This window comes from Phascolarctos cinereus, unplaced genomic scaffold, assembly GCF_003287225.1.
Source record: "Phascolarctos cinereus isolate Bilbo 61053 unplaced genomic scaffold, phaCin_HiC Scaffold_2;HRSCAF=192, whole genome shotgun sequence".
Taxonomy (NCBI): Eukaryota; Metazoa; Chordata; class Mammalia; order Diprotodontia; family Phascolarctidae; genus Phascolarctos; species Phascolarctos cinereus.
Window position 1 is genome coordinate 92,283,997 of NW_027555625.1, and position 19,380 is coordinate 92,303,376.

Genomic DNA, 19,380 nt, shown 5'->3' on the forward strand with positions numbered 1-19,380 from the left:
CTCTCTATCCACTCCTCCAACACTGTATGTGTTCCTCCAGCAATCAACACAGTTTAATTGGTCAATGAATATTGTGTCAAAATGAAACTGAGGAGGTTGAGGAAATAGAGACAATTAAGTGAACCACACTGACTCCATCTTGTGACTCAATTGTTTTTTCTTTCACTGGCCAGGATGGTAAAAGGAAAAGAGATCGGGTGAGGGATGGCAGGGTGGGGAAGGGGATAGAAGTCTTCCTAAACATTAAGTTGAAGATAATTTCCATGCTGTAATCAGAACATCAGAGCATAATCGTTCCCCATCCAATCCTTTGTTGAACGCTTAAGTGAACTTGGTTCACAAATGAATCTTTGCACATATAAACAGCTAAGAGATGGTGAATAATTCTGTATACAAACAAAACCAATTGGCAAGAACATCTGGTGCTGCTCATAGGAAGCTCCCGGCTATCGATCACACCTTGAAAAATGAACAGGGTGTGCCCCATCTGCCCTTCAAAAGCAGGAAGGGTTGAGTGAAATAAGAAAATGGAGCCCAATATGAGTCGTAAACACGTGGTATGTCCCTTTGGTCTGGGCAGATCATTATTAACTATGAGACACAATCTCTCCTTCTGATTTCATTATTCTGCTTGCTATCACAAGACCCCAATTTTTTAGACATTCAAGGGAGATTAAAGGGGTAGGAGGAGTGTGGAAAAAAGGCTTTTAAAAGCTCTGATTAGCTCAGAAAGCATATTTGCTTACTTTACCGGGAAGTTTTTTTTTTCTTTGTGTGTGTGTGTTTCTCTAAGAATGCCAAGAGGGGATTAGCTTATAGCTGGTATTTTTGCCAGGTTTCTTTTGATTTCAAGTTTATGCAATTAAGGAGTTCCCAGAAAGATTCAAGTTTCTCATGTGCCTCAAAACATGCTCCCTTAGATGTGTTGGATATAGAGGTCAAAAAAGATCCATGTAGTGGAAGGAAGAAAATGGGGGTAGGAAGGTCTTATTTTAAGCCTTCTTGCCCATATTTTGCATTCTGACCTGCCAGAATGAGCGAGGTGTGGTGCAAAGCCTAAATAAGAGACTAAAGCAAAAAACTGGCTAATGCTGAAATAAATAAAAAATGAACCATTAAGGATAGAAATCTTAGGATAATCAGTTTCAAGCTAGAAGAGAACCTAGAAGTCGTCATTTAATCTGCATTATGTATAGGTTGTGTTATATAGTTTTCACATATTTATGGATCCAATTCATTTTATAGATGAGGAATTGAGACCCAGAGAGGTTAGGTGAGTTGTCCAAGTAGTAAGTAACCGTGACCAAACTCAAACCCAGGCCATCTGATTTTAAGTCCTGTGCTCTTCCCTCTTTATCGCACTTGCTTCTGAATGGAGAAATGATTAATCATTTAGCAAGTATTTTTCAAGTGTCTGGGTGTTGTCTGCCCCAAGCATGTGAAGACTTCCCTGGTAGAATGGGCAGATGGGAACAATTTGTTCCAATGGCCGCGAAGGTGGCTGAAACAGGCGCTTGTGGAGTGCTTCAAGCTTCGTCAGACCGCAGAGGCGACAAGGTCATCCACTGCATCCCGAGCCATCGCCAGTCGTCTTGACTTTTGTCTTGCCATTGGACTTGGATGACTCTGGAAGAGAGAGTGAGGCTGATGACTGTACCTCTGCCTCACTTAAACCCAGTTCACCCTGTGATGTTACTGGTCCTCTTCCACATGAAGGACAGACAACATCATTGCATGCTTCTTGTTGATTGGCTCATTGATTGCTTAGCCCTGTGCTTGGTGCAGTGCAGAATAGGGGGATGTATAAAACATTGTCCCTGCCCTTAAGGATCTTAAAATCTAACAAAGGAGAAAAAAAATTACACTAACCCTGCTCCTCCTTCCCCACCAAAAAAAAAAAAAGGGTAAGACGGTATGTTACCCAGTACTAGGATATGTGGTTTTGATAGGTGATTATAAGTCCAATCTGTTGGTCTGCTCCTCTCTAGCCAATGAATTCAGTTTAACAAAGTTCTACGTGCCTCAAATTTTCTAAAATTGTCTTCTTCTAACCTCATTTACGGACACAGAAGCCACTGACTTTGACAGAACCCTCCCAGGCCCCTTCTGTCATTCCATTCCAGCTGCATCCACTCCCCAACCAGATGAACATGTCTCCACTCTATGGCAATGGAATGAGATAGGAGTCCCACCTTGACCAAGAGAAAGATTTTTCTCTGAACTCCTCACTGTTTTTCCCTCTGGAAGGGGGGACTTCAGATCCTCAATCTTGCTTTAAAAGATCAGGGGCCCCAATATGCTGAACACTCTTCTCTCACCCACCTGATTTGGACCTGTGTTCTGACCCAGCTGCTTTGAAGCCATTTCTCTATCCACACTAGGCTTAGCCATGGTACTTCTAGCCTTGATCAGCAACACAGGAGAGATTCCTGATTACAATCTGATCTCCCAGAAAGCATGAAAATCCCACAGAGTACAGAGCTGATGGGGATGAATGTACCATTTATATGTAATTCCTGTAGAAGTATGGGTACTCCAAAACATATCCAGTAAGATAATCAGTGGATGCTGAAGAGTGTAGTGGGGGTTCCAGAATGTGTCCTGGAAGCAGCAGCTGCTGTCTCTGGCTCTCACTGTTCATTAAAAACAAAACAAACAAACAAACCAACCAACCATTGATTAGTAAAATAAATATGGTACTTTCTAAGGGGACTTATCAAGTCAGTGATATTAAGCCCCTACTATGTGCAAGCCTCTGTTCTGGATGCTGAAGGGAATCTGGAAAATTCACTTCAATTAGAGACACTTTTATTAAGTGCTTACCACGTCATTGGATTTACATTTAGAAGGGAACTCAGAAAGTATTTAGTCCAACCCAATCACTTAACAAATGAAGAAACTGAGGCCCTGAGAAATAAAGTGATTATCCTTCCTTCACATAAGCAGAAAACAACAGGGCTAAGATTTAAACCTGATTCTTCTGATTCCAGAGTCAGTGTTCTTTCTGCTATAGCATATGCAGGGTGCTAGAGATACCAAGGTTAAGAATAATTCAGTCCCTGGCCTCAAGGGGCTTCCAGTCCAGTAGAAGGATGAAACATGTAAATTAAAGATTATTGTACAAATTACTATATAATCAATGCATGGGAGAAATCATTATATAGAAGGGGATGAGAAATTAGGGAAGGGAGGGATCCTTTCAAGCTAGGGGTGAGAGAGAATTGATGAAGATCAAAGAATGCTTCATGGATCCAGGAGGTGACAGTTGAGTTAGGCCTTGAAGGGAAGAGAAGTATTCCAACATGGAATGTGAGTCTGTCCTAGTCATAAGAGGACAGTTTATGCGAATACACAAAAGTAGAAGAGAGAATAATTGAAGGATAGCTAGTATCTTCCTTTGGCTAGAGCAGAGAACTTATGAAAGTTAGTAATATAAAATAAGTCTAGAAAAATCTGTTTTGGAGTCCTGTTGTAGAGGGCTTAAATGCATCAGTACAGAGTTTTATATTTTTCCCTGTGGGTAATGGGATACTCATCAAGGTTTTTAAAAATATGGCAATGGCATAATCAGCCCTGTGTCTTAGGAAGATTACTTTGGCAGTGGTATGAAGGATGTATAGAAGAGGCATAAGAGACTGGAGGCAGGCTGCCCGGTTTAAAGACTGTTAAAATAGTCCATGCATATAGAACTTCAACAGAGACTTTCCATTATGCCTAGGGCTATTTCTCCAGAGGCCTTTTTTGTCCTTCCCCTTGGTATGGTCCATTCCTTCATAATAAGCACTTGCTCAGAATCTAATAAAAATTCACTCATATTTATCTGGAGATAAATCCCATTATAAAAGTCCAGATAACAGTTAAATAAATTTTAAGGGTAAATGACGCATATTTGCCTGGAATTGGTGAGTCAGAGTAGGATAAAGAAATGGAGAGGGGATACATTCACCTTGTCACTGGCCAGCAGAAAATTCTATCTAGTCAGGTCATTCCTTTTTTTCTTTTTAGGCAGTTGGGGTTAAGTGACTTGCCCAGGGTCACACAGCTAGTAAGTGTCAAGTGTTTGGTCTGAGGTCACATTTGAACTCAGGTCCTCCTGACTTCAGGAGCTACCTAGCTGCCCCCTAGTCAGTTCATTCCTTAAGGGAGACAGTGAGCCAAGTTAAGGCTCCAAATTCTCATGGTTATATTTAGTTTGGGGTAGCAGCGCCCTTTCCTTGCAATTGGCTGGCTGGTGCTGGCCTTTGGCCACATACTTCTGGACCCCTGTTCTCTCTATGGGGCACAAACGCCCAAGAGCTTCCCTTATCCCACAGTGGCTTTACCTCCCATGATTCTTCAGTTCCTTTTCCAGAGAGAAATTATACTTTCCATCAGCCTCCTTGTTGACAAAGGACTACACGTGTATCTTATCTCCCCAACTAAATTGTAACTTCATTAGGGCTGAAACCACTCCTTGTGTGCTGTATTCTCAACACCAAGCACAGGGCTCTCAACAGTAGGTATTCTCTAAATGTTCAGTGATCATAAGATTTCGCAGAAGGAAACAAACCAGCCCAGGATATGCTCATATTTTTGCAAAGCCTGTAGCTTAGAAACACTTGATTTAATCCCGTGCTACTTTGGATCATGGCCTGGAACAGACTCCAGTGAGGCTTCCATGAAGCTATTTACAGCAGTGGAAATTGGCTGGAATGCACCGGAGCTCCATTCCTGACCTTTTAAAAAAAATACATTTTAAAACACAGTTCCCTAAGATCCTGCCCCATCTGCTGCTCTCTGCCTGGCCAGAAGTAAATCTAGTCTGTTCTTAGAGTAGAATACTTAGAACTGATTTTGCAATGAAATTGCAATAACACCACTGGCAGAGGACGGCAGTATCATACAGGGAGGACAAGTTAATGATCCTCACCTTTCCATGGTCTACATCAGAGGTGTCGAATATGTGGCTCACAACTGCGTGCAGCCCACAAACACTCCACAGTGTGGCCAGGGCCAAATGAAAATGTAATTGGGAAATATTTAACAAAATAAATGAAAACACAATAAAACATAGTCATTATGACATTTTAAAACTAAGTCAGTATGCCTCTTGCAGGAATCTTCATGTGTGGTTTAGTGGCCCCTATTTCTATTTGAGTTTGACACCATTGGTCTATATGAATCATTTGGGTGTTCGTGTTGGGATTTACACTTGTTCTTATAAACTACCAGAGGACTTTTTGGCAAATTGTGAATTAGCTGCACCCAGCAGCCTAGAAAAGATTATATTCAGCCCACTAAAGTTCCCATCTCTTCTCTAGAGAATGACTTAGATTACTTATCTTGATTCCCTCAACACCCAACTCAAGTTCCACCTCCTCCTCATCCAACCACAGTAACCCAACTACACTTCCTTTTCTCTCTTCTTCTATGGCATATACCATACTGTCTTTTCTATATATCTATCCCTGAAAATATGCAACCTAAGATATAATAGGCAACGTGATAAAGTAAGGGAAAAGTAATGCATTCACAGTCAGAAGTCTTGGATTCTCACATTAGTTTGACCTCTTACTAGATCACTTGGAGCAAGTCATTGTATGAGCCTCAGTTTATCCATCCATAAAATGAAGATTGGTCCACTGAAGAAGTATTTATTAAGCACTTGCTATGGGCAGGGTACTGTACTAGGCATTTTGGAAGATATAAAGAAAGATAGGAAATAATCCCTTCCCTAATGGAGCGTATCTATTCATTCAACAAATATTTATAGTCTAATAGGAAAGATGGGACACTAACTATAACATAAGGTAGAATGTGAAAACTTTATAATAGAGCTACAAAATATTATGAGAGTTTAGAAGAGGAAGAGACCATTTTTAGTTAATAATAATAACAATAATACTTTGATAGTGTGTGTGAATATGCTGTCTATAAAGCATTATACAAATGCAAATCAATTAATTGGCAAGCTCTTATTCACCTATGATGTGCTGGGGAACCATGCTAGTCAATGAGAATATAAATACAAAAATAACACAGTTAAGTACTATTATTGGGGGGAAATATGGCTCAGTAGATGTAAAAGAAATTTAATTGAGATCCTTAAAGCAACAGTGCTCTGTGATACTGAAAAATTATTATCATTTGCTCTACTCACTTTAATCTTAATATATACAAATATGGATTACATTTAAAAATCACATTTTAGTAAAGTTTTATTGGGCTAGGAATCCCCTGGCATTGTGAAAGATATAACTCCTCAATGAACTGATACCAGTACATTACATATTTTGGGGGTGGGGATAGAGAGAGTGTTGGAGTTGGAGATGTAGGACCTGCGTGATTTTGTGTAAGTCTCTCTGCCCTCTCTGCCTTAGTTTACTCATCTGTGAGGAAACAAAGGAGGTTCACCTAGATAACTTCTAAGGTCTCTCCAGTTTTAAATCTTTAACCCTATAACTCAATATGTGATAGATAAAAGGAAGAGGAAAATGAAGTCAAGTCAGTCAACAAGCATTTATTAGGCTCTTACTAAGTGCCAGGTCCTGTGCTAAGCATTGGGAATACACAGAAAAGCATAATGACAACCCTTAAGGGGCTTACAGTCTGATGGAGGAAGATAACACATAAGAGCAAGTAGAAGGGGTCCGGGGAAAAGGGGAGAAAAGTTCCCTAATGGAGGCGTGGTAGACACAGAAATCCAGAGTTGAGCAACGAGCCCAGAGAATAATGAAAGAGGAAACTAGTGAAGACCAAGAAGAAACAGTCATTATTAGGAAGAGAACTATGAGAGGTCAGTGTTTTAGAAGCTAGGGAAAAGCTAGACCAGCCAGAAAGGGAGGTGACCATGTCAAAGGCTACAAAAGCATCCAGGAGTTTGGGGAAGAAGAGGTAATGAAGAGATCATCACTAACCTTGGACAGAGATATTTCATTGAAATACTGGGTACGGAAGTCAGTTTTCAGTAGGGTTGGGAGCTATGGGATCTTAGCTCTAGATCTGGAAGAAACCTCAAAGGGCATCTTGGTCCAACCCTCTCATTTTACAGCTGAGCAAATGGAGACCCACCTAAGGAGGTTCAGTGACCTGCCCAAGGTCACACGAAATAAATGTTGGAGGAATGAAAAGAGGTTGAGGAGATGGAAAGGCTGAGTGCCAATACTCTTTTAGGAAGTTCTACAGTAAAGGAAAGGAGAGAAATGGGATCACAGGCTCATAGTTGAGAGCTAGAAGGGACCTTAAAGGTTATGTAGTTCAACTCTCTTATTTTACAGCAGAGTGAACTGAAGCCCAGAGAGGTAATTAACCCAAGTCTAGTAAACAGAAAGCCTGCGATTTAACTAAAATGTGTAAGAAGTCCAGAGGAGGGTTTAAATTGATGTTTGATTATTTTCCAGGTTAGAGAGAATTAAACATGCTTGTATGTAGAAGGAAAGAAGCTTAAGGAGAGAGGGAGATTTGGTGATGGGGAGGGAAGGAGGTAGGAAGTCTCCCATCTCTCACAACTTCCCCCCTTCCCCACCCAAGACACCAAATCTGACCTGCAAAAGGAAGCTTTTTGAGATAGGGAGGTTTGAGTGAGAATTCGCAACTTCCCTTAATGTCCCACATTAAGCCATAGTTTATCTCATGTCACCCATGTCGTGTCCACCAGGGATAAAAATAGTCACTAAATAATGTCAAGACTGAAAGCAAAAATGAAATGAAACCCTGAGAGCCAGCACAGAGAATGAGAGAGTGTCGTCTCAGTGTGCGCACTCCGCATGTGCAGTGGTCAAATTCAAACTCTGAAAAGTCGACATGTTGGTGCAGAGCAGGCTGAACTTTTACCTTCTACCTTGAGGGTCTAGAGCGGGAATTCTTTACCTAGAGTTGATGGACCCACAAAGGGTCCATGAATAGATTTTGGAGGGTATATGAACTTGGATAGGGGGAAAAAAACCACTTGTTTATTTTCATTAACTGAAATTTAGCATTTCCTTCCATTTTGGATCTTTAAAAACAAAAGCAAAATCTTTACACTTGGAAGAGGGCGGTAGGCTTCATCAGACTTGTGTAGGAATGTGTGATAGAAAAAAAGGTTAAGAATCTCTGACCCAAGGAATGAAAGAACTCCCTTAGCCTAGCCTTGAAAATGGGTTTCTTAGAGTAAAATGTGAAAAATTCAACGTTTGTCTTGATACAGGCTGCCTATTTCCCTCAGAACTGGCTTGTGAAAATTCTTAATTCCGTAGGCACACTTTAGCCCATGCTGGTCTCATTCCATCAGTCAGACAACAAGCATTTCTTATATACTATGTGCTAAGAAAGACAAAAACAAAAGGCAAAAATGGTCTTTTCCTTCAGGAAGCTCATACTCTAATTGGGGGGGGATAACCTGTAAATAACTACATATGAATTATATATGTACAAGATATAGACAAGGTAGATGTTAAGTCCATTCAGAAGGAAGGCACTAGCACACTAGGAAGGACCTCCCGCCAAAGGTGGGATTTGAGCTGGATCTTTTAGGAGACGTGGAGGCAGAGGTGAGAAGGGAGAACATTCCAGCCATTAAAAAGGCATAGAATCTACCGATGGAATGTTATGGGTGAGGAGCAGCAAGAAAGCGGGGGCAGCCAATGGGAGAAAGTAAAGTGTAAGAAGACTGGGAAGGTAGGGAAGAGCCAGATTCTGCTGAACAGAAGATTTTGTTTGCTCCAGGGACTAATAGGGAGCTGCTAGAGTTTATTGAGTGCTAGAGAGGGAGGGTGCTATGGTCAGTCTTGAGCTTTAGGAAAACCACTTTGGCAGATGAGTGGAAAAAGATTGAAATGGGAAGAAATTTGAGACATTTCCCATCAGCTGCATTCCTTGGATTGGCCTACACCATGAACATGCTCCCTGGAAAGCCTATCATTAGGAAACTCATCATCCTTCAGAGATTGCATCACCTTTTGTACTCGTGACTCCTCAGTACCCTCAGCTTCCTCTGCTGTCTGATTGGAGGCTTGGAGGGGGGAGCAAAGAACTTTTTCCAAGGCCTCTGTTTAAACAGGGCTTCCAGGCCAGCAGTTCTTCATTTTCTACCAATTATACTCCTTGGGCTGGACTGTACCATTCCCTACTGAGTCCTTTTTTCTTCCCCAACCTCTCCCTACCTTCACTCACTCCCTCTTTTACAGTTTCCTTTTGTATATTGCCTTCTCCCATTAGACTGTAAGCTCCTTGAGGTCAAGAGTTATGTTTCTTTTTCTTATTTGTGTCCCCAGCACTTAGCACAGTGACTGGCACATAGTAGGTCCTTAATAAATGTTTATTGACTGGCAGGGAAACCAATCAGATTATTGCAATCGTTCAGATGTGCCAAAGGATTCATGCCGAAGTAGTAAGAAGGGGACATAAACAAGAGATGACATCAAGGTAGAAATGACAACAATAGGTTGGGTTTGTAGGGTTAGTGGGTGTGGAGAGTCAAGGATCACACCAAAGTGATTACACCAAGGCTGGGTGACTGAGAGGATGGTAGTGCCCTCCATAAGAATAATAATAGGAGAGTTGGGAAGAAGGGGGAGTGTTTGGGGACAAGATAATAAAGTGTTCTGTTTGGGACATGTTGAGTTTGAGATGACTATAGAACATCAGATCAGAGGTGGCCAAAATGTAATTGATGATGTCATAGGAAAGAGGCTAGATAGATAGATCTGGGAGCCATCTGTGTTGAGGTGATAATTGAGTCAATGGAATATGATCAATCTACCAAGCTAGATAGTAGAGAAGAGGGCCCATGGAACTATGCCCAAAGGGCTATAAAATTGTGCATACCCTTTGACCTAGCAATACCACTTCTAGGTCTGGATTCCAAAGAGATCATAAAAATGAGAAAAGAACTCACATGTACAAAAATATTTATAGCAGCTCTTTGTGGTGGCAAAGAATTCGAAAGTGAGGGGATGCCCATCAACTGGGCAATGGCTGAACAAGTTGTGGTATATGAATGTAATGGAATACTATTGTGCTATAAGAAATAATGAACAGGCAGACTTCAAAAAAAAAAAACCTGGAAAGACTTAGAAGAACTGATGCAGAGTGAAATGAGCAGAACCAGGAGAACATTGCACACTAGTAACAGACACATTATGGGATGACTGACTTTGATAGACTTGGCTCTTTTCAGCAGTGCAAGAATCTAAGACAACTCCAAAAGACTCATGATGGAAATTGCTATCCATACCCAGAGAAAGAAATATGGAGTCTGAAGGCAGATGGAAGCATACTATTTGCTCTCCTTTTCCTTTGTTTTGTTTTATTGCTTCATTCTTGTGGTTCCTCCCATGAGTTCTAATCATTTTTTCCTATCATGACTATGCTTAACATGAATGTATATGTAGAGCCTATATCAAATTGTACACTGTCTTGAGGGTGGGGAATAAATGGGAGGGGGAGAAAATTTAAAACTCAAAATCTTATGGAAGTAAATGTTGAAAACTAAAAATAAATAAATTAAGTATCAAAAAAGAAGAAAAAGAAGAGGGCCTAGAAGTCAGTTAGTAGGTGTGACATGAATGAAGATCCAGCAAAAGATCTCCCTAGCAGAAACTGGTCTGCATACTCACTGGAGTAACTTATCCTTTGAGTCCTTACTCATAGTCGAGTACTGTAAAGGAGGTATATTTCTCCCACTCACATGTTCAGAGGGACCTGCATACATCCTTACCTTAATCTCACTGCAAGACCCATCACCTGCTTCTCCCTTCTCTGTATTCTGGGGACTAGGGAAGACCTCTTAGAGATACATGATGGGAGGGGATCTGAAGGAATATTCCCTAAAGAGACTTTACTTTGTCCCTTGGCCTCCATTTTCTATTTGTTGGCAGTATTAGTCTTCAGAGGCAGCTCTGTGGAACTTGGTTTCATAGAGAGCAAAAATAGGTGGGAGAATGGAGGCAGGCATGATGAATCCCTTGGAATAATAGCATTTATGAGCTTTGCAGTTTCTAAGAGTGTACTGAGAAAAGAGGGGAAGCAGGAAAGGGGAAGGGAAAATAATCTGTCTGCTATTTTGCTTACTCTGTGTGAAAAGTCTTTTTTTTTAAATAAATATATACATAGATATATAACATGTATACTTGTTTTTTCTTTTTAAAGAGATCTCATTTTAGGGATGTGGTCTAAGCAATATTCGAAGGTGCCCTTAAATTTATAATCATCAAGGTGTATACACATATATTATTTCATTTACTCTCTTAAATTTATAATCATCAAGGTGTATACACATATATTATTTCATTTACTCTCTTTAGAAACACTGCAAAGGCAAATATGGCAGGAATTTCTCTCTCCCCTATTTTATAGGTAACAGTAAAGTCCATCTTTGTTAAGTCTAGAGTCATTTAGGTTGTTAATGACAGATTCGGTGCTAAAACCCCTATGTCCTGACTTTCCCTCCACCAGTCCTTCTAGTGTGCCACATCTGAATAGTACCCAGCTCCTATGCAATGCCCATTCTCCCTGTGCTTCCCTGTTCTTCCTTCTCTTTGCTCTTTTCTCATTTATGTGTTTCCTGGGGGTTACCCTTTCTTCCCTATACCCCAAGCCCCAAGGTGTAAGCTTGTTCTTTCAGATTCCTTATGCAGGTGTGCCTGGAGCAGTGGACAGGCAAAACAGACTCCCTTGATCATCTGAAAGGAAGTTAGCTAAATGTCCCTATCTTGATTAATTTCAGGATCGCCTCTTTTTCGTCATGGAATATGTAAATGGAGGAGACCTGATGTTTCAAATTCAACGTTCCCGCAAATTTGACGAACCTCGGTCCCGATTCTATGCTGCAGAGGTCACATCGGCCCTCATGTTCCTTCACCAACATGGCGTCATCTACAGGTTAGCGTCTTCTCCTTTCTTTGACTTTTCAAAAGTAAAAACATAATGAAATCTCTGGACAATTGGACTGATTTTGGCTTCTGTCCCACTGGTGTCTTAGCAACCAGCTTTAGATTAGTTGTTTGCTCCAATTTGCTTACATAGAAGGGTTTTTTTTTTTGGCTGTTTATCATTGTAAATGTTAACATTTGAATGGTCCCTGGAGCCTTGTCCAAATGTGTGTGCCAGTTTTGTATTAAAGTACAAGCCAGGTATTTGAAAGGGTTTGGCCCAAAGTGACCTTGGGGTGACCTTCCCCTTCCCCTTTCAGCCCAGCCGTAATCTCTTCACTTTTCCCTTCAATGCCATAGATTTCCTCTGCTTCCCAACCTTTTGCCACTTCCTGAGTTTGCTTGTCTTAGCTGTCTCCAGCAGATAGGATCGGGAAAGGAGGAGTCACAAGGGGTTCTCAGTTTGTGATGTAGAGGGGAGGATGAGTTGAAGGCACCCAACAGGAAGAGGCTCTTTGAAGACCATTTAGCCTGGCTTCTTGCTCCCCTGAATCTCCCTTCCAAGGAAACACACACACACACACACACACACACACACACACACACACACACACACAATCACTCCCTTTCCAGTAAGGAAGAAGGCAAATTTACGCAGGCTGCTCTATGAGGTCAGGAATTCTGGGAGGAACAACTACTTATTATTAGAAACAGGGACATTAAAGGTCCTCGAGGGATTTTTTTCTTCAGCGACTGTCAACTGTTGCATTTAGTTAGTTTCTCTCTCCTACTTTTTTCTCCTTTTCTTAAATTCAAGTCAAAGGATTTATTGCTGTTGGCCATAAACCCTCAGAGAAAGGAGTTGCAGCCTTGGTTGAGTCCACGTAGGTCCCATCTGGTTTGACTCAAATCCCAAGCCTCAATCAATCAAGTATTGATTGAATCACCTTGTATGGTCAAAGCACTATGGGGACACAGGATGTGGAAAAACTACTAGCAAACAAGAGAGGATGGGATCCCTGCTAATTATGCTGTCAGACACAAAGAGGTGTGTGCGGGGCACAATTTCTGCCGTTGAGAATTCAACTGTCTAGTTGAGGACCCAGGACATGAAAAGACAATTAAAAATGCAAGACAATATATGACAAGAGCTAGATAAATGGTCAGACTATGAGTTCAAGGGGACATCAGCAAAAAGATAAACCATTTTGGCTTGGAATAATCAAAGAAAGCTTCACAGAGGAGACCTTTCCAGGTTGTTTTTGAAGGGTGGATGGATCCTCTAGGGCATGGTACAGAAGAGTAGAGTAAGACTAGGAGACATGCCAGACCCATGGGGAAATAATGAAAGGAAAATTGAACAATCAGGATAAGTGTAGCTCATGAAGGAATGGTGAAGACATGGGCCTAGGCAAATAGCAGCAAATAGAAATAGAACTACAGGTGATTTTCCCTTTGTACATTATTTTCCACATACTAATATTAATAATAATTAAAGAGTCAAGGTAGCATAGTGGATAGAGAGCAGGCCTAGAAGCCAGGTAGAATTCTGCCTCTGACAAGTACTGTCTGTGTGACACCAGACAAGTCTCCTTAGGCCTCTCAAGGCTCTAGGCAATTCTTTAAAACTATAAATTTCACAGAAGGTGCCTGTCTGAATTGGTGGAGGGAGTTTCCTCATCTGAGAGTTCCCTACACCAATGAAATCACAGGGCTAGTCCCTTTCTCTATTAATAACAATAACAATAATAATGATAATGATGATGATAGTTGGTATTCTTATAATGCTCATTCATATAATGACAATAATAGTTCACATTTCTAGAGTATTTGAATTTTTGCAAAGCCTGTCATATACATTATCTCACACAATATACAATGAAACTCAGCTCAGTTCCCATTGATCAAAACAACCAAAAGGTAAGCAGATGGGATCTCTTCGAGGCAAGGTGGCATAATGGAAAGAGCACTGGATTTAGAACCAGGTAATCTGAGTTTAAATCCCATCCTTGCCACTTAGGACCTGTACAACCTTGGGAATGTTACTGAATTTCTGTGGGCCTCAGTTTCCCCATCTATAAAATGAGGTGTTTGGACTAGGTGGTCTCTGAGATCCCTTTCTACTCTCAATCTATGATCCTAGGAATGTGGACCATTTTCCACCATTCCAATCTGAGATACTGACATCTTCTCTGGAGTTGCACTTGAAAGGTTCAATGCATGCACCTTGAATGCTCAAAAACATTCCTTGACTCTCCATAATCTATTAAATAAGATCCAAATCCTTTGTTTGAACTTAAAGGCTTGCCACAGTTTTGTCCTACCACACCTTATATCCCACTGCTCCCCTAGATGAGTTCTCTTGGTTTACTCAATGGACCCTCATTCCACCTTATGCATTCCTCTTTTGTGCTCTTTGTTTATACTGTTTCCCCATCCCATCAAAAATGTCCTCCATGACTCACCCCTGAGCCTGATCAAGATCTGCTCATCCTTCAAGGTTTAACACAAATTTCCTCTCCATGAAGCTACAGTCTATAGGTCAGGCCCTCTCCTCTCAACTCCTGTACTATTTATCTTTTCTATTAATTTGTTACTTAGCATATGCTTCCTTGTAGTTTCTGTTATCTTTGTATGTATGTGAAAAGTCTCATCAACTGGATTTTAAATTCTTGAAAGCATGTACAGTTGAGAAATTTCCCCAACAGATGTGTTTAAACACACACACACACACACACACACACACACACACACACACACATATCCTTACACATGTTGGTTCCCTCACCCCAACCCTATCCCCTCAGGTCCTTCATTCCTCCTATACATGTGAGCTTTTGATTATAAGCCTATAAGGAGATGGATTCTATGCCTTGTGGATTAACCAGGTCCACAGCCTCCCTACTGCCCGCCTGGGTGCCAAGCTGCCGGCAGAAGGGCCTGAACCACAAAGGGGACAGGGGGATTAAGTGGGTGAATGTGGATCACTGCCTATGTCTCTCTGACTATTCCAAAACTAAAAATGGATTAGTTTGAAATCAGCCACTGTGTTGTATTACCTAAGTCTCCCCTCCCTTCCTCTGGTAGGGGTGTTTGACAGTCTAGCAGGGCCAGGGGTTGAAGGATTAGCTTCAGGACTAAAACTGAAGCTTAATTATCCAACCCTGCCTACTGGAATTTATATACAAAGTAATTAGCAGTTAAATTGCCAATCTCTGAGAACCAAAAGAAGAGGTCACTTTTCAGGCCAGTTGCTTACAGTTGAAAGGAGACCCAAAGTGATAAACAAAGTGACCCCACCTTTTTCCTTGGGTGGGTTTCCAGTACAGCCTGTGTCCCATGTGCTGTTTCATATATAAACACAGTCTCGATTAGGGTAACTCATCTTTCTCCTCTTCTCCCCTCCCCTCCAGTTTCTTCCCCCTCCTTTCCCTCTCCTTTTTCCTTTCCCTCCCATGTTTCTCCAGCTTTCTTGCCCCCTTTTCTGTCCTGTTAATTTGCTGGGTTCTGGTTTGGGATTATGTGGATCCCTTTTTACTCACTGTCCCACTAATGATGGCTGGTTTTCCTTTTTCTACACACACACACACACACACAGTTCTTGGCTCCCTGGGTTAGTGACATGAGAGACAGAATACATATTTCAGTTCAAAGTTCAGAGAGAAGGCCCAAGACTTCCAACGGCTGCCATTTTGAGACACTTTTTGGAACTAAGAGGACTGAGCATCAAAGTTGTCATGGGGACAATTGGTTCATGTAGTGAGCAGGGGCAAATGGGGAAGAATGCAGGAGACATGAAAATACCAAAAAATAAGCATAAATCTTGGCAAGACCAGCATTTCACATTGTGTTCCCTTGGCTTCCAGATATTTTTTCAGTCTCTCTCTCTCTCTCTCTCTCTCTCTCTCTCTCTCTCTCTCTCTCTCTCTCTCTCTCTCTGCAGGTTGTTTCAATTTCCTGTCAATAGTGGCAAAAGCCTCTAAGTGTCTTTATTGGGCACAGATAAAATTCAGTACCTTGGGATCATAGGGGTTAGAGCTAAACCTTTCACTGTACAGATGAGGAAGCTGAGGCCTGGGGAAAAAAGCAGCTTGTCCAAGGTCACAAAGGTAAATGAGTAACAGAAAGAGCATGGAGCTTGGAGTCAGAAGACCTGGGTTTCAATCCCAGCTTTGATACTTGCTAGCTTTGTGAATTTCAGCAGCTTACTTCTCTACTCTCGATCTCAGTTTCCTCATCTACAGGGAATAGACTAGGTGACCTTGAAGGTCCTCACCAGCCCCAAATCCTACAAGTTGTTCTTCTAACTCCATATCTTCCATATTGTCCTCTTTCCACACTGTAAGGACATGGATGCTCATACCCGTGTAGACATAACACTCACTCTTGTACATAGACATCTGGACAGATACATGTTCATGTATGTGTGCCCACCGAAATGTGAAGGTTTTCAGGGTAGCTCTGGTAGAGGCAGGCATGCCATACCATACCATACCATACCATACCATACCATACCATACCATACCATACCACACCATGTCATACTATGTGACATTGTACCATGTCATGCCATACCAAAGCATGCCATTTCATACTATACTATGCTATACCAGTCTTTCTCAAGTTTGGGTCAAAGGGTGGCACCAAAGCTCCCCAGATAGGTCTGCACATAACACAAATCTCAGAGCCCTTTACAGATGTATATTTCAAAAGCTGTGTCCTCTCCTGAGTAGGATAAGCGGAGACCAAGAGGAGGAACTCAGGGATTTCTCCTGAGGGAGTTGGGACAGAATAAAAACCTTAGTAGAGCTGTCTAGCCTATATGTTTCCAGAAAATGGCATCTCTACTATGGTCTTTTATAATACAGCAGGCAAGTAATTTTCTCTTTGCAGCCTCGTCATACACTCACCATCTTCCCCTCTTTGACAATCCAGCCAAGCTGGCCTTCTCTTTGTTTCTCACAACATCCCATCCCCCACCTCCATGCTTTGCCTGCTCACCACCATATTTCTGGGACACACATCTCTTCTGCCTCATAGAATCTCTCTCCTCCTTTAAGAAACTTTATTAACATGTTCCATGTGAAGTCTTTCCTGATTCTCCCATCTGCTGGCTTCCTTTCTTCCACCAACCTCAAATTTATTTGTATTAATTTTCTTTATAGTTATTCTGTATTTACTTATATATTTACTTCTCGTCAGCCTCTTATAAGCTTCTTAAAAGTATTAATCCATTTAGTGTATTTGTGTTCCCAGTGTGTGCTTGACGCATAGTAGGTTCTTAATAAATGCTTGTTGATTGATTGATTGATTGAAGCAAGAGAGCCAACAGACAAATGGCTGAGCTTTTCCTCTTTCTCCTTGTCCCCTTTGTGAGGGGTTAGGAGAAAGGACAGCAGCATGATGTAATAGAAAGATCATTGGATTTTGAATTACAAGACAAGGGTTCAAATCCTGGCTCTGTCATTTGTCTGAGGACAGAGCATTGCACTTCCTCATCTGTTGGACTGCATGATCTCTATGGTCCCTTTGGGCTCTAGATCTGTGATCTACAGCAGAGTCTGTAGTGGATATAACACTGGTGGGAAGAGACATTTCGAAGAAGCCTGTGGGTTGAGGAAAACCACATGGAAACTTCTGTAAGGAAAAAGGAACCAAGGAGGAAAAAGGAGAGAAGATGGATGGGAGATGGGGACTAAATCAGCCATAGCAGGCAGCTGTTTGGGGCCAAAATCCCAACTGGCAGAAAGGCAGGAGCTCCAGTTTCCTGATCCATAAGCCAAAGCTACAAGTCCACACCAAAGCAGCCAGGAACTACCAGACAGGCTGTGGCAGCAGTGAAAAAATTCTAAATTTATTTTTATATTTATTTTTATCTACATTTATTAAGCACCTACTATATGCCAGCCACTCTGCTAAGTGCTAGGGATACAATTAATAAAGAGAAAGGCGATCCCTGACCTCAAGGAGCTTACAATCTAATGATTGGTCTCTTTGCCTTAGGTCTCTCCCCACTCCAATCCATCTTCCACTCAGTTTCCAAGAATTTTTTTTTCTGAAGCCTAGGTGTGACAATGCCATTCCTCTGCTCATTGAGTTCCAGGGGCTCCCGATTACTTCTAGGACCAAATGCATCTGTTTGGCATTTAAAGCTCTTCCTAACCTGGCCCCTTCCCACTTTGCACTCTTCGTACACTTAACTGCTGTCCATACACTCAGTGACCAGTCTATGCTGCCCTACATGCCTCTCCCCAAAACTGACACTCACGTTTCCATCTCTGTGTCTTCATGCCAGCTGTGCCCCATGACTGGAATGTTCTGACCTTCAGCTCCACCTCCAGGCTTCCCTGGCTTCCTTTAGGATTCAACTCCAATCCCACCCTCTGCAGGAGGCAGCCTCCCTCCTCCCCAACTGCTAGCACTCCTTAGATTGCTTTCCAGATACTATGTATATATCTTTTATGTCCATAATTATTTACCTGGTCTCCCCCATCTGAAAGCAAGCTCTTTGAGAGCAGAGACTTTTTTTTTAATTTCCCCTTATATTCCCAATACATATTACAATTCCTGACACGTGATAAATGCACATTGCTGGATTAACTGTTGCAACTGTTCAGGCAAGAGCTGATGACTAATTGTTGCTATTGTGCAGGCAAGAGGTGATGAAAGCCCCTTGTCACCTAAGGTGGTGGGTGGAGGAAAAGGGGGAGATTTGAGAGAGGTGTGCAAGGAGAATCAATACAATCGATAGGGACTCATAATAGCAAAGAGTCAAGGAAGACGTTAGAGTTATGAACTTGAGGGACGGGAATGTTGGTCTCAACCGAAATGGGGAAGTCTAGAGGAGAAGTAGGTTTAGGAGAGAAGATAATAAGTTCTGTTTGGGGTATGTTGAGCTTGAAAGCCCGTAGGACATCCAGCTGGAGATATAGAAGAGTGAGCTGGTGATGTTGACCTAGAATTTATGAAAGAAATTATTCTAGATTAGGGTGGGGAGTCATCAGTATAGAGAGGATAATTGAAACGAAATAATTTACCGATTGCCCAATCTAGCCCAGCCCCATACCAGGGAGAGAAGGCAGTCTGAACCATACCTGCTTTGGGAGACAAGTTAGGACACCTGAAGTGGAAGGGTAATACCTGACCTTATACTATTAACTGTGGAAAAATTACTACCGTGTGAAAGAGGCAGTAAATGCTGAAGGAGGTCAGAGAAGGAAGAGATGTGTGTTAGCTAAAAGAGTCGATGCAGAGTTTTCTCCCAAGCATGGGGCAGGGAAAGAAAGCCAGAAGACCTGGATTCAAATCCTGACTCCAATACCAATTACCAGGGTGACCTTGACTAAGGTGATGCTTTAGTTTGGGGGGAATTGATTTTCTCCTTTTTTAAGAGGAAGTAGGCCAGACTAGACAATCTTCAAAAGTCCCTCCAAGCTCTAGCGTTCCCTTTTTCCCTTATCAATTTGGAGCAGCCCTTTAGCTGCTTACAGATTCTTGGTTTGTGTGCAGTGGATTTTGTCTTGTTTTGCTGGAGAAATAGGTTTCCAGA

At 41.7% G+C, this 19,380-nt stretch overlaps 1 protein-coding gene across 1 annotated transcript in view; it reads left to right on the forward strand.

The window, feature by feature from the left end:
- PRKCE (protein kinase C epsilon) overlaps positions 1-19,380 on the forward strand; it is a 665,998-nt gene that overhangs the window by 527,995 nt on the left and 118,623 nt on the right. The window contains exon 11 of the mRNA XM_021001278.2: positions 11,687-11,841. Within this exon, the coding sequence (XP_020856937.1) occupies positions 11,687-11,841 (155 nt within the window). The remainder of the gene's footprint in view (positions 1-11,686; positions 11,842-19,380) is intronic.